This window comes from Euprymna scolopes, chromosome 3 (genome assembly GCF_053919585.1).
Source record: "Euprymna scolopes isolate OS-2025 chromosome 3, ASM5391958v1, whole genome shotgun sequence".
Lineage (NCBI taxonomy): Eukaryota > Metazoa > Mollusca > Cephalopoda > Sepiida > Sepiolidae > Euprymna > Euprymna scolopes.
Window position 1 is genome coordinate 149,831,259 of NC_136484.1, and position 14,813 is coordinate 149,846,071.

At 31.7% G+C, this 14,813-nt stretch overlaps 1 protein-coding gene across 1 annotated transcript in view; it reads left to right on the forward strand.

The window, feature by feature from the left end:
• The window catches only part of LOC145259750 (putative 3',5'-cyclic phosphodiesterase pde-5), a 166,589-nt gene extending 154,507 nt beyond the window's left edge, over nucleotides 1-12,082 (forward strand). Inside the window, exons 25-27 of the mRNA XM_080117462.1 lie at nucleotides 4,901-4,981; nucleotides 10,603-10,691; nucleotides 11,772-12,082. Coding sequence (XP_079973588.1) covers nucleotides 4,901-4,981; nucleotides 10,603-10,691; nucleotides 11,772-11,850 — 249 coding nt within the window. The 3' untranslated portion in view covers nucleotides 11,851-12,082. The remainder of the gene's footprint in view (nucleotides 1-4,900; nucleotides 4,982-10,602; nucleotides 10,692-11,771) is intronic.
• Nucleotides 12,083-14,813: the final 2,731 nt, after the last annotated feature.

The following is a 14,813-nucleotide window of genomic DNA, read 5'->3' on the forward strand; positions in this document are numbered from 1 at the left end:
AGCACTTTATTGAAATCAGTATGTATATTTTTGCCCACTGCAATCTTCTTTCCTTGTGTCTTTTTTCATTAAAATGGATTTCTTTATTCGATTTTTTTTACATCAAACTTATTAATGCTTTACACCTTACTTCACTTGACATCATAGGAATTCAATCGGCCTCAAATATGAACGCCTTTTTATTTCTTATTAATTCTCAACAGACATGTGATAGATCTTATTTTCTTAAGTTCCTGAATTCAGCCTAGAAATCTGAAGCAAAGACTTTTTTTTTTTTGCTAATTTCCTGAATTATCATACATTGTTAGTTTCTTTTTATGAACCATAATACTAAATTCTAGCTTTTGCAAGTAATCTCTTGACACTGCAAATTGCTAAAATTACTGAAAAAATACTAAAATTAATCTGAAATTGAAAATTTGGGACTTCATTGCCTTCATGCTTACTCGTTATGCATAATAGTACAAATTATTTCATTGGATAACCCATATCTATGAATTTTACATAAACTATTTTACAATACCTCTTTTGCATCTAATTTCTAGATGCAGTTTATAAGTAGATATAGAGATAAAAGTCTTGAGAGAAGGAGGAGGAAGAACCTTCCCCTGTTGAAGTAAGAGTAAGAGATAGAAATAGATTAAGAAGAAAAGAAGGATGGGATGGAAATCCATAATCCATTCCAGAGTCAGAAAGGTGGATGGCAAGAAATTAAAACAATAATACATTTTGGAGAATTATTGATTAAATTCTATTCGAAAAGGAGCAATGACCACCACAGTCCCATACCATTTAATTCTCAATACAGGGCAAAGCGTATTGAACTTTAGACACTCATTTTTGCTTAACCTTAGAATCCATCTTGATGAGAGACAGATCATAGACTAAAGGTTGATATCACCAAACTAAAATCGCCCAGAACTTCAAAATAAATGCTGGTTAAAAACACAGAAGTTAGAAATGTTGAATAAACGTGTACACTTTACCAAAATAATTAATGTTCTTAAAAAAAACACACACAACAGCTGGATGTGTTATTTAAATTTTTTTTTTTTTTTTTTTTTTTTTTTGGTTGAAATAATCTTTGCTCCTAAGTGAGATGGACTTGTCCAGCAGCATCAGACAATAGCCCTCTTGATCTTAATCTCTTCATCACAGTCTGGGGAGAGTGCTAATTGATGAACCAGGACCTTTTGACATCTACAGTCTTCATCAAAGCAGTGACCTTTTCACAAGCAGATGCTAAGTGACCAACTGAAAATCAAAAACAATTATCTTTGGTAACCTCATTGGAAGACTGAAATACAGATTTATTTACCTTGAATGTTAAGAAATTGTTTAATTAAATTAAAAACTGAAAGCATAATGGCGAAGTGTATTAATAATCAGATAGTTAGCCTATAGTAATGCATTTTAATTACTTTCAGTCAATTATGTTTATTTTCAAGTATTTGTTCAAATTTTAAAAATCCTTCTGTCTACAACAATTTCAAATAATTTTTTTTTTAATAGTTTGTTTGGATTTTGTTTCACCATTTATTCATATTTCATCTGTTTTATATGCAAGAGTACAATAATTCAAACCAAGAAAATGACGTTTTCATTTATAATTGCAAAACATCAACAATGACATAGATTAAGATAAAGGAGGAAAAATATACATTTACTTTTCAAATATTTTCCTCTCGGCTGTACGAAGGGCGGACAACTTGCGATTTATCACTTGATTTATTGAATGCAATGAGTATGTTTTGCTGTTAATGATGATTATTAGTAATAATAATATTGTTATTAATTTCTTTTTTTTTTTGACAATTTATTTCAAAGAAATCCCAAAGAAAGATTTGGGTAAATTTGTAGTTTTCACCTGAAATGGTGATTGACTGTGACATCATTTAATTGTCTGCTATTTTAAAGGGTTGGATTTCATATCCATTTATATATAAAAAAAAAAACTTACTGTTAGAAAATCTCTTTTTTCTTACAATTTTATTTTGAAAATGAAATCAGTGATTATTTATTTATTTATTTTTTTTTTTTAAATATAACGAAAAAGGTTGTTTTCAAGTACTAGACAATTAATTTTAGGAGAAAAACTACAACTTGGGCTCAAATTTGATATTTTTTAAATTAGCAAAAATTAAAGTTAAAGTAATGTCTCTTGTTTGGGAATTAGATACATCTTTTCTGTCTACTAGCTAAATGCCTATCTTATGGATAATATTTTAAAATTAAAAATTTTAACATTTGATTATATTTACATAAATTCATAAATTAAATTAATTCAACAGATTTTTATGCATTAATGCAGATAACTTAATAGTGTTCTTCATCATCAACAAAAATTTCATTTTAACAGATCTTTTTTTAATAATTCGTGTAAACATTTGTTTTTACAGATACAATTCTTAGCTTTTTTTTTTACATGGGGGTCACCACTTATCAAGGCCCAAAGGCCACTCAGGGATAAGGGTTATTGCATGTGCAGTAATCAATGAGATAGTATTGTAGTAATCATTAGTATTGGGGGTTTTGATAGAGTGTCTTACTTAAGAGGGCGGTTTGTCAGGAATTTGTTTATGTTGGACTTGAAGACGTCCAAGTTGTAGTCAGGTGGGAAACAGGTAAGCAGCAGAGAGTTCCACTAGCGTGCAGTTCTAAGAAAGAAGCTTTGCTCATGGAATCTACGTTTGGATTTAGGCACAGATAAAGAGTGGGGAAAATTATTAGCAGTAGTTTCAGCCAGACGGGTGTTTCTCGTGTAAGATTGGTGAGGGGGGACCAGAGATTGGAGCTCAGACGAGCGCCTGCCATGGAAATAACGATAAAACAAAGACAGGCTCGCAACGTCTCTTCTGTGGGAGAGGGGTTGCAGGGAAGAGAAAGGGGCATCCCCCACTAAGCCACAAAGTCTATTTTGTACTCTGTCAAGGCAGGATAGGCTGTTTTTAGCAGCTCCTGGCCAGATGTGGCAGCAGTACTCCATCCTTGGACGTACTTGGCTTTTATACAGATAGAGAATTGCATAAGTAGTGAGATATCTTCTGGAGAAGGATCCAGCTGTTGTTGGTTAATAGCATTCAGCTTATTTACTATCTTCCAAGTCGTCCTGCTGTTATGGGTCATGTCGATATTACTGACAACTTCTCTCCAACATTTTTTTCCTAGCGTTTCTTAGTGAGTTCAACATTGATTCACTGAAGTCAAGTAGGTTGTGATTTACTGCTCGTAGATCACCTTATTGGAGTCATTGAGACCAGGAACATAGTTCAGTCTGCAACCCCTTAGGATGTTATTCTTTGCACACTGCTATACAGTGTATTGAAAAGATGCATATCCACTTAATGAAGGCGAGATTGTGGCGATATTATAATCTATATCCAATGCAAAGTTTTCCTATTTAGCTCTGCAGTAGTTGAATCGAGGCTTATGCTTGATGGTGATAGGCTGGACAACTGGTTGAAGCTCAACTACAATGAGACAGTGATAATAATTGGGTATTGGTTGTTCTGTAGATTTCTTAAAATTGTGTCTAAATTCGGAAGTGACAAATGATAGATAGGGGTTATAACTCTTATCCAGCATGCATGAACAAAAGATGATTTATCTTTGGCTTTGTTCAATATTGCTAGGTCATGAGATAGAGCCTATTCTTCCATGAGTTCTCCATCTCTATTGGTATTATCGTAACCCCACGTTGTATTATGGCTATTGAAGTCACAAATAATTAGCTGGGGTTTACTGTCCATAGTGTAGTTGGTAGTCCATTCAAATAGAATGTGAGGTGGCTAGTAGACAGAAGTTATTTTCATTTTGTTAGTTTCCAACTACAGTATTTCCGTACTATCAGTCAACTTGTCCCAGCAACCTTTGAAAATTGTCTTGTCCTGCATGTAAATGGTACTTTCATACACTGCCCTGGCATGGAAAATAACTAGAAGCATGCTTGGAATTCTGGCTGTGTAGAATATTTTATGTGTCTCTTGAGGGCACAGAACATCAGACTTGAGATTGGACAGAAAGTAAATTTTTGATGATGATAGGCCTTCAGCATCGAAGCTGATAATTTAGAATTGCTAAGACATCTCCGGGCCAAGGGTTTATCCTTTTACTACCACCGCATTTTTTTTCTCGAGATCTGTTTAGTGCAGCAATCAGTCTCTCAAAAGATTAACAGGGACCCCACGGGAATGCTTGCTACGTGTCCCTAATGATGATGATGATGATGATAATGATAGATAGATAGATAGATAGATAGATAGATAGATAGAATTTTAAAGAAAAGTACAAGGGAGCTAACATAAAATGTATCCATTCTTAATTATTAATTGTCTCCCTGATTGAAATAAAAACATTTTTAAATAATGGTCTAAAATTTCGATTTTATGTACAAGTTGACTTTGGTATTTTTATAGAATCACTTCTGACCCCAAACCAGTTTTGCTTACTTATTTTGAGCCGATAAGTTAGAAGTATCTTTTGGGAGAGGGTGGAGAGCACTTAAACTAAGTGATAAAGTTAAGGATGTTTTTTGTTTGTTTTTACTGAGGGGTGGGGGGATCTTGCTATTTGGACTTAGAGTAAACAAAAAAAAAAAAAATTAAAAAAATAATAATCTGTCTCAACTACCAAGTTAAAAAAGCCTTTGTGTATGTATCCAAAACAAAAAGAAGTTTGATCAGTTGTCTTGCTGGTTTTAACAATCTAATAAAATTTAATATTTTTACTTGAATTTCTTAGAATGTGTTAATGTGTAATAAATAATAATAGTAAAAAAATATCTTTCTTAACATTGTCTGCAAATCAAGCGCAAAAGAGCTAATAGACTTTGTTACAGCTCTTCAGACCATCAAAAACCTCATTTTTATGAATTTTAATAAAATGATGTTTTCCTGGACAGGGAGATGAGGAAAAAGCTCAAGGATCTTCACCAATTGCCATGATGGATCGGAATAATGTGAACAAGCTTCCAGATACACAGGTAAGTAGCCTAGATTTAAAAAATGCATATATTATCATTGTTGGCAGGAAATGATTTTAATCATTCATGATAGTTGTGTGAGAAACGCATTGTTGCATGGCAGTGAGTGTTGGGCTTTAATTGTTCCGATTCCAAAGAAACAACAGGGTCATAATTTGGTGGATATGCAACATAAAACCAAACCAGATCCAAAACATCAGGCCAGACATCTATTTGAGAAATTGATCATCCCAAAATTTGATGTCCTAATAAGGGCAAACCATTTTCATGGAAAGGAGCAAGGGGTATATCAGCAAATGCAGCAACTTAAGACTGGACAGCAAAAAGAAATCTAGGCAATCTAAAAAGACATGGCAAAAACATCAGGCAAGAATGTAAACAGTGACAAATCATCTTGAATCATCGTGGCATCTTTTTAAAGTGATCCAATATTTGGAAATGCTAATGAAAAACAGTACTCGATTTAAATTTTGATATCATTTTTTTTTTTTTTAGTACAAAAAAAAAGCTCAATAAGTCATATGTATAAGTGCTGTTGATTTACTTTACTACTAGCAATTTCGTTTTGGTTATTTCTCATTTTGCATTGTCTCTTCTTTCCGATATTAAGTCTATCTTATATCCAATGTTAACTCATTTGTACCAAATATTTTTAAAAAATTTTAAGAGCTGAAATTATTTTTTATTGTTTTGTGGACCCGTTTACTGGGCCCCACTGATAGAACATTGACAATCTGTAGGGCCATGCAAAAAACAAATTTTTTTTTCTAATTTTATAAATTAAATAAGTAATAAATTATAAATAAATAATAAAAACATGAATAATATAAAAAAAAATGGCATTTGATAAGAAATACTAGACTTTTATCTTTGTAAATTTTTGTAGATACAAAATTGTATTTGTTATGATCCTGATCTAATCCTAACCTTACTTAGAGCTTATGATAAAATTTTCTATATATATAATGGCGGATCATTTTACATTTAATTCATATGTGAAACTGATCCCTACTGTAAATTTTAAAATGTTTTGTTTTTTTTTAATTTTATTTATTGTATTCATGTGTATTGCTTAAAAAAGGTAGAATCTCATTTTAGGTGAGGCAGTGGATAATCTTCATCCATAAATATACAAATAAAAACTATCTTTTTCGTTACAGTCTTAATTTTTATGGTAAAGAAAATAAAAGTAACATCGTAGTAATACGTATTATTTGGATTCATCGAACTATTGGTGCAGTGGTTATAGTACTTGGAAAAAATCAGTTGTAAAAAATGATATTCTCTTGAAGGTTCAATCCTCAGTATGGGCGACCAAAAAATATGATTGTGAATTACTTAGGACCTCTATTCGGTCATGGCTGACAGAACAAGAGCATGCCACGCCCATGAAGTAAATAAAAGGTTCCACTCAAAATTCTGTCCAAATTCCCAAATTCAACAGAAACATTCCCGAGTTCGACAAGATACACCTGAAGAAAGTCGGAGGTTACATCGACCGAAACATTGTGAAAATAACACTCAAGATGAGAACGGTAGTCTGATGAATCCAAATAATACGAATAACCAATCCTCATCTCAAAAATTCAGAAACATCGTAGCAATAGGCAATAAAAAATAAAACAAAATAAATTAACCAACGCTATTCTTCTCTTTCAACTTCTCTTCTTGTTCTGCTTCTTCTTGTATTATCATCTCTCACATTGCTGACCGTCCGAGAGCGTGCATAGTGATTCACAAGTATAAAAAAACACAACAGAAAATACAGAAAATACAAACCGTGGCACATTCTGTATATGAGCCACAACCTATCTTCAACTGTCCCTAACAAGAAACTATCTTCAACTGTCACAAACTCAAGACAGTCTGTAAATTGTCCTTAACTATCATAAAACTGACTGCAACCCCTAAAACTGTCTATATACTAACTCTAAATATATCGACCTCTATGGCCAATCTTTTGCCCTAGTTACTGCCACACCTTGATTAACAATCCTATTTCAGCTGCTTTTGTGTGCCTTTGTGAATAACTTCCTTTCCATTGTCTTTCTACTAAGCTCACTTCCTAAACTTTTGTCCTGATGAGTAAATTATTTCCTTTTTTTTTTCCATTAAATTTATTTCCTCTTTTTTCCCCTACTTTTTAACACTTTTTGGGGAGGAGAAGACGTCAATAGCATCACAAAAATACAATATAGAAAACACAATAAAATGTACAGAAGACATAAAAATCAACACACTATTATAATATACCTTTTTTTTTTAATTAAGCTTAGATTAATTAAGCTTAAGTTATTCAGAGTATGGGGAAGTATAGACGTTAATTATTTGTTTATGTTTAGTGAGCTGATATGCCAGCATGTACAGGACTACTATTCAAGAACTTTAAATGGGAGTATGAAATAACAAATTAAAAAGAATAGATAAAAATGAAGAAGAAATAGGAAAAAGGCAAAGACTAACACAATAAATGTTAGTCAATATAGTGATCTTCCGTTTGCCTGTAGTTATATAAGAAAAATATATGATAAAAGTAATTATGCTCGATGGTTATATAAGAAAAATCTAATATGTAATCTAATATATTAACGGCTATATGTCTGTCTGTCTGTTGGTCTGTCTGTCTTCATATTTTCAAACTCCATCTCCTCCAAAACTAAAACTCACAGAGCAGCGCTAAGGGCCTCAAATGATTGTATTTCTTACGGGCCGTTCTTTTATGGGTCTGTAGCCAATTAAAATTGTTTTTAAGGGTCTGTAGCCAATTAAAATTGTTTTTAAGGGGTCAAAAACAGGTCAAAATTGAAAAAATTGTTAAACATTTTCAACATTCATCTTAGTTTATTTTTTTAATTTTTAATCACTTTATATGCGTTTCATGTTCATACAGTGGTAACGTCCCCGGCTTTGAATGCTACAGTTTTGGTTTCGATTCTGGCTGATGAAACTAAATACTTTTTTCTTACTTTTGAAATCACGATTCTATAATAATATATACGAAATCTGGACAAATTAAAATGTCTTATTTAAGCGTATTTTACGCCTGGGCAAAGCCAGACGTACACCCCCATCCCCACCCTCCGCTAGTATATGATAAAAGTAATTATGATCGATGGTTAAAGCATGTGACCCACGTTTTGGGAATATGAGTATAAATAAATAAACTTATTGTGAATAAAAAAGGATATTTTATATAACGAAACAAAATATAAAATGAATGCGAACTGTAACATGTTTTTTCTCCCATCTGAAAGGATACCTTCTTCTTTTTAAGAGCACTGAAGAAGGCCTCATCAAGAATTTAAATTGCTTCATACAGTTTGTGTATGTGTGTCGGGGGGGGGGGGGTAGAAATGTGAGATGCATATATTATTGATAAACAGAAACGTCGCATGAAAGGAAAAACAAAATCTCTTTTAACACAACAATGAAAGAATTTCTTTAACTGGAAGTAAGTTGGACGGTGTTGGACACCGAAGAAAGGAAATTTTTTAGGCGGTTACAGATCAATCAGCAGTTATCTTCATGTGAAGATAAGATCGTCGATGATGAAGACAAGGACAGGAGAGACATAAGTGATGTCTTTTCTCGTTGCTTCCACGGTTCTCTCTGCTGTCTGACCGTGATTCCTAAAGGAGATGAAGATCTTTAGGGGACAGATGAACTTAATGTATTCTGCACGTTGAATGATCAGTGTATAACGAAATTGCTTCGCAGAGACATTTATTCATGAGTAAAAATAAGTCCTTATTTATGATTGCTACATTGAACGATGCCTCCGTTTAGTCTCAAAAGACCATGGATACCGCCTGTAAGGGTAGTTGCATGTGTAATTGTTAGGCAATGATTGCACAGTCTTCAACCACATTTCTCCTAAGTTGGCACTGCTTGAATCCAGTGGCAAGGAGAAGTGCTAGACAACTGGAAACAATGCCGAGGTAAGCACCTGGACTTCCCAAATAGTCACCCGTTTTAGTATTGACCAGGCTCAACGTTACTCAACTGCGTTTATCTAATGGCAACCGGTGTGCCAATGTGAATTATGGTACATTATATATATATATATTGTTACGATCATAAGAAAATATGTACTATTGAGGCATATATTCCATACATAATATTTCAAATTGTAACAAATATTAAACTCAATGAAAGTAAATTTTCACCTTCAGAGCATGTGTAACACAGTGTGGATGCACGTATGGCAGCTGTATGCAAATGACTGAACTGTGTGCAAAGTGACGTCATGGCAAGGAAAAAGAAAAAGATTATAAAAACCATGTGCACTCAATGATGTTAGAGACGTGGGTGACGTCGCAGCGGAGACGTGAAGTCACGTGTGGCCAAAGAAAGAGGGATAAGGGTATTTTGTTAAATCCTGAAACAACAAGTTGAATTTCTTTCCTCTTCATTTCTTATGTTCCTTGAGGCGGAGTCTACAAAGTGTTGGGTCTCTACATAGTAACGACTACATTACACATGTATATCATTAGTTATCATTTAAACCCCTAAAGATGCAGTTAATCCTCACTTATAAGGTTTTGTTTTGTTTTTATACAAACGCATGAATTTTTCTTTATTAAGTTCAGGCGCTTGTATAAAAAATAAAAATAAAAAACAACTTCTGGGTGTTAATTAACTACATCTTTTGGTTTTGAAATAATAAATAGTGATACATATACCAGATTACCATAATTTCATATCCTTTCTTTGTTTCTACTGTTATTTTCTTTATCTATGTCCCTTAAAAGGTCATAATTTTTAATATATTTTCTTTATATTTGCTGAATAGCAAAATTATTTCGCTTTAGACTTAATATTTGCTAATGACTTTTCCTCTGAAGAGATGAGCCTACATCGAAAATCCATGGTTTAAAGAAAAAACTCTGAATTGTATTCTTTGTCCAAACAATAAATTTATTTCCCTTTCAAAAAATTAAATTTTTCTGAATGAAATTTAAATAAAAAAACTATAAATTACATTTGCTCTGTTAAGTATATTGAGCTATTCTCTTTTGGGCCAGCATCATCATATATAATATCACCTCCTAAAAATATTTTGTAAGACTCGATATCACAGGATTTATTAATCTTTGGTCCTATTCGCCTCTGGATTCAGATATATATATATATATATATATATATATATATATATATATATATATATATATATATATAATTATCATAATATCCAAGAAGCACACACACACACACACATATCCATCAATATATATAAGTATTGTATCTTAATAATGAGTGCTTCTCATGGTATATATACATAATGACAGCAGTATCCATCGTTTCAGAATTTTTAAAAGTTGAGTCACACCTAAATTGCTTTCAGTAAGCCTGCAGAAAAAATCTATGGAATATTAATAGTGTTTTGTGGAAAGTATTTTTCAAACAAACAAATTATCTGTAGATATTCTTATTTCCACTATTAGCAAATAAATATTCATTAATAACGTTTGAAATTAAGATACCTATGATTACCTCCCTTTATTGATAGTGTTGATTATCTCCCTTTCTTGAAACGTTTTCTAACTTTACAGGCATACATGTAGCAAATATTGTATCCGTTTTATAAATTTATGTGCTTTAAACTGTGCTTTCTATTCCAGGTCGGTTTTATTTCGTTTATCTGCCTGCCTTGCTACCAGTTAATGTCCGAACTGTTGCCTAAGACGTCCCCCATGTTGAATGGAGCCAAGTGAGTTAATATGAGATTATTTAAGTCACATTGATTATAAGGCTTTAATAGTTCTCATCTGTTGCCCACTCATTGTCACAATATCAATTAAATAGTAGAACCCGTAGAATGAGAAATATATTTAATCAACAAATATGTTTTGATAAAGCTGATATTTTTCTGGATAGTGCAAAAAATTAGTTTTTTGAACCGAAAAAAAAAGAATGAATTTGAGAGAGATGGTTAAAAACCTGGCCAAAGATAGGTTAGTTGGGAAGTCAATTTCTAAAAGTCATCAAACACGTGAAACAGACATTAAACTGAATAAGATGAGGATGAGAAAGATAATAGGAAGTCTTCTACTCTCATAGATTCTACCCTCAAACTGTTAGACTTTGTAATTCCCTCTTTGTTTCCTGCTTCCCTAAGAGTACTAACATGTTAAAATGTAAACGTAATGTTAACATACATCTCGCATCTTAACTCCCTACATAGTGCCTCTGTAAACATAGTACCAAATAGCATCCCATAAGTAGCAATATGCTTTGTTTGAAGTGAATAAGAAATTTTTATCTTTTAAACTAGTATTGTATATGTGTATGATACTTTCTTTTTTTTTTTTTGAACTGTTATCCTCATCCTCATAATTGCTGTTTCACCACATTTCGGCCAACTCATCCTTTGACCTTCTTCAGGTGGTTAACCGCGACAGGAAAAGAATGGTGAGCCTTGTAACTGTATTCCCAGTAATTACTGTCTTCCATAGTTGTTGTTGTCTCACCACGTTTTCGCCAACTAATCCTCTGGCCTGTTTTGGAGAGGATTGAAACCGCTATCTTCAGGCAATGCTCACCTGGAAATGTAGAGATTCAATGCCTCTATTCACTGTGCCGCAGGCCCATTGTGGTTAACCATCTTAAGAAGGTCAGACAATGATTTGATGGAAACTTGGTGAGGATAACAATCTGCAAAAAAAAAAAATAATTAATAAAAAAATGAAATAATATTGTATATGTCTGCAAGTTTTAGTAATAAGTTTCTTTTTAGCTAATTACTAATACTTTTTTATTATTATTATTATTATTATTATTATTATTGCAGACAAAATCTTGAAATATGGGAATCTTTGGCAAAAAAGAACAAAGAATCAGAAGAAAAGGAAACTGCAGAAGATGGCTAACAACTTTGGATATTAAATTCCCAAGAAAGGATCTTTTACTATGAATTGGTGGTGATGGAGGAGAGGGGGGAATTACCAAAATACTGGTTTCCTTCGGGTTTTTTGGATTCTTTTTTCCATAGAATGAATAATAAGTAAATACCCAACATTATTTAAGAAAAACGTTTTGAAAGTAGATAAATTATTTAACAGGAATACCCTGTTCATATATATATATATATATATATATATATATATATATATATATATATATATATATATATATATATATATATACAGCCATGGTCAAAATTATGGAGCACCAATGAAAAAGTCGAAATTATGATTCAAACGTATATATTTAAAGGTTAAGAAAAGTAAACATTAATAAATCTATTTTAACAACAATCAATATTTGACATGTCCTCCTTTTTGCTTTTTTAATAGTTTTATTCGTTTTTACAAATTATTATTGTTGCAGGTGGTAGGATCTATTTTCTGCCACTTTTCATGAAGTTTGGCCTCTAATTCTTTTTTTAATGAACATTTGTGCATTCTCACTTTTTCCCTAGATGGGACCACAAACTTTCAATAGGGATTAAGGGGGCCACTTCATCATTGTAATCCATTTTTACTCAAACCAACTCATTGAAACTTTTAACATATGTCATGGGGCATTGACTTGTTGGAAGATTACATCACTTGAAATGTTATTATTAAATATTTTAGTCAAAAAGCTTTGGTAAACCTGGTCCGGCATGTTAGTATAAATTGTGGAGTTCATTCTGCCCTCACATGTGTACAACAGTCCAGTGCCTGAAGAAGCCTTACAGCCCCAAACCATTACACTTGCTCCTCTAAATTTGACAGTGAATATAAACTGCTCCAGGTGTGCCAAAAACCTGATGTAAAAAATGAGAATTTTGAATAGATGTTCTGGATGTGTATTCACATAAAAATTCAATTGTTCCTTTCAAAGTTTAGGAAATAGAAACTGTTAATTTACCTCAAAGTTACTTTTGTCAGATCAAACAATTTTCGTCCAATCATCAGGTGTTCAATTTTCATGTTTTTTTTTTTTTGTTCTTTTTGCAAATTCCAGTGGGCTTTTCTTGTTGGTCTGAAACAAGTATGACTTCTTCCTTGCTTTGCATCCTTTTAATCCCACTTCTAATAACCTTCTTTTCACTGTTCGAGCTGATATGTTTTTGTTTGTATCCTCCCTAAATTCAGCAGCAAGCTTTGAAGAACTTTTCTTCCTATCTGCAAGGGATGCTCTTTTCAAGTATCTACCTTCTCTGGTGGTGGTAGACTTTTTACAGCCTTGTTTTTGTTTTTTTTCTGTTTTTTGTTTTTGAAAGACTTTGTTTCCTTGTACCTTTTAATCGTTGTTTAAACTCCCTTCCTTGAACATTCCATATTCCTGATTTCTACCTGAGATTCCAATTTCTACCTGAGAATATCCTTCACCATATAAAGCAACAATTTGTGCTCTTTTAATCTCTGAAAACTGCTTCTTTAGAGGTATTTTCAATCAATTATAGCACTAGCAGGAATCGAATATTACCTGAAAAATAAGAAACAACTTTTAGTATGACAATGAATCATTTTGAATATTGGAATGAATTTAATAAGAAACTCAGCTAAATGCTATAATCTACTGTTAAATGTTTTACATTTGTTCTTAACTGTTCACTGTACAATTCTTATTCTTTAAATGTGTAGGTTTGAACTATTATCTAAGTTTTTTATAGGTGCTCCATAATTTTTCATAACCATGGCTGTATATATATTATCGAGGCAAGTTTGGTTAAATACAACAGTTTTCTTTTTTCCTGATTTTTTCCTGCTAATTTTCATGATTCAACGACTATTTCTTTTGGTTTCAAAGGGTAAATTGTGTAATATGTTACCAAGTGATTTTGTGTCAGCCATTTTTTCATCAAACGCTTTCGATCAGAGATTGTCATCCGGGTTAATTTTTGTTATTGCTAAAGAGGCTTTTTTCGGTTGCTTTTATATATCTATATAATTTATTTGTTTTATTTTCTTTTGGTTTTCATTTTTAATTTTATTTAAATAGTTTAACAAGAAAGGGGTGTGGTAGAGTATTTTTTATTTTTTTACTATAAGTAATAATTTTTAAATATGTTTCATATGTTAGTACTTGTATTAAAAGCTGTTTTGTTGGGCTGTATTTTTTATTAGAATTGCTTCTAGCAATTTTTTTAGTATTTAATTGTTGTGTTAGTGCTAAATATATTTATGTAGGTTGACATTGGGTTTTATTACGAGAGGTAATATGGCGTTGAATTTTCTTATAAGTCATATGTAAGATGTCTGGAGAGGGTTGTTGTCATATGGCCAATATATGTACTATATGAATTCTTAGATTGGTCCGAAAGACATTCTTCAAATGAACAAGAGAATTTGTATATTACATTTGTGTTGGCTATATATATATATATATATATATATATATATATATATATATATATATATATATATATATATATATTGTGGTTATAATTATCTTTCTTACAATTTTCTTCTTCATTATTATTATTAATAATAATAATAATAATGATTATTAATAATAATAATAATGATTATTATTAATAATAATAATTATTATTATTAATAATAATTATTATTAACATACATTTACCAAACCTGTACCAGTTCGAACAATCGCCAAGGTAATCATAATAATTAAAACATTATTATTATTATTATTATTATTATTATTATTATTAATAATAATAATAATAATAATGTTTTTATTATTATGATTACCTTGGCGATTGTTCGAACTGGTACAGGTTTGGTAAATGTATGTTAATGTCTTATCCCATAAATATTTGAAACCCTTGTAAAAATGTGTAAGATGTTGATTCTCTTGCTGGACCCCTCTTTGTAATCTTGGTGAAAGGTGCTGAAAAAGAGACAGGTAGCAATGCCCAGATACAGGAAAAATAAGAAAA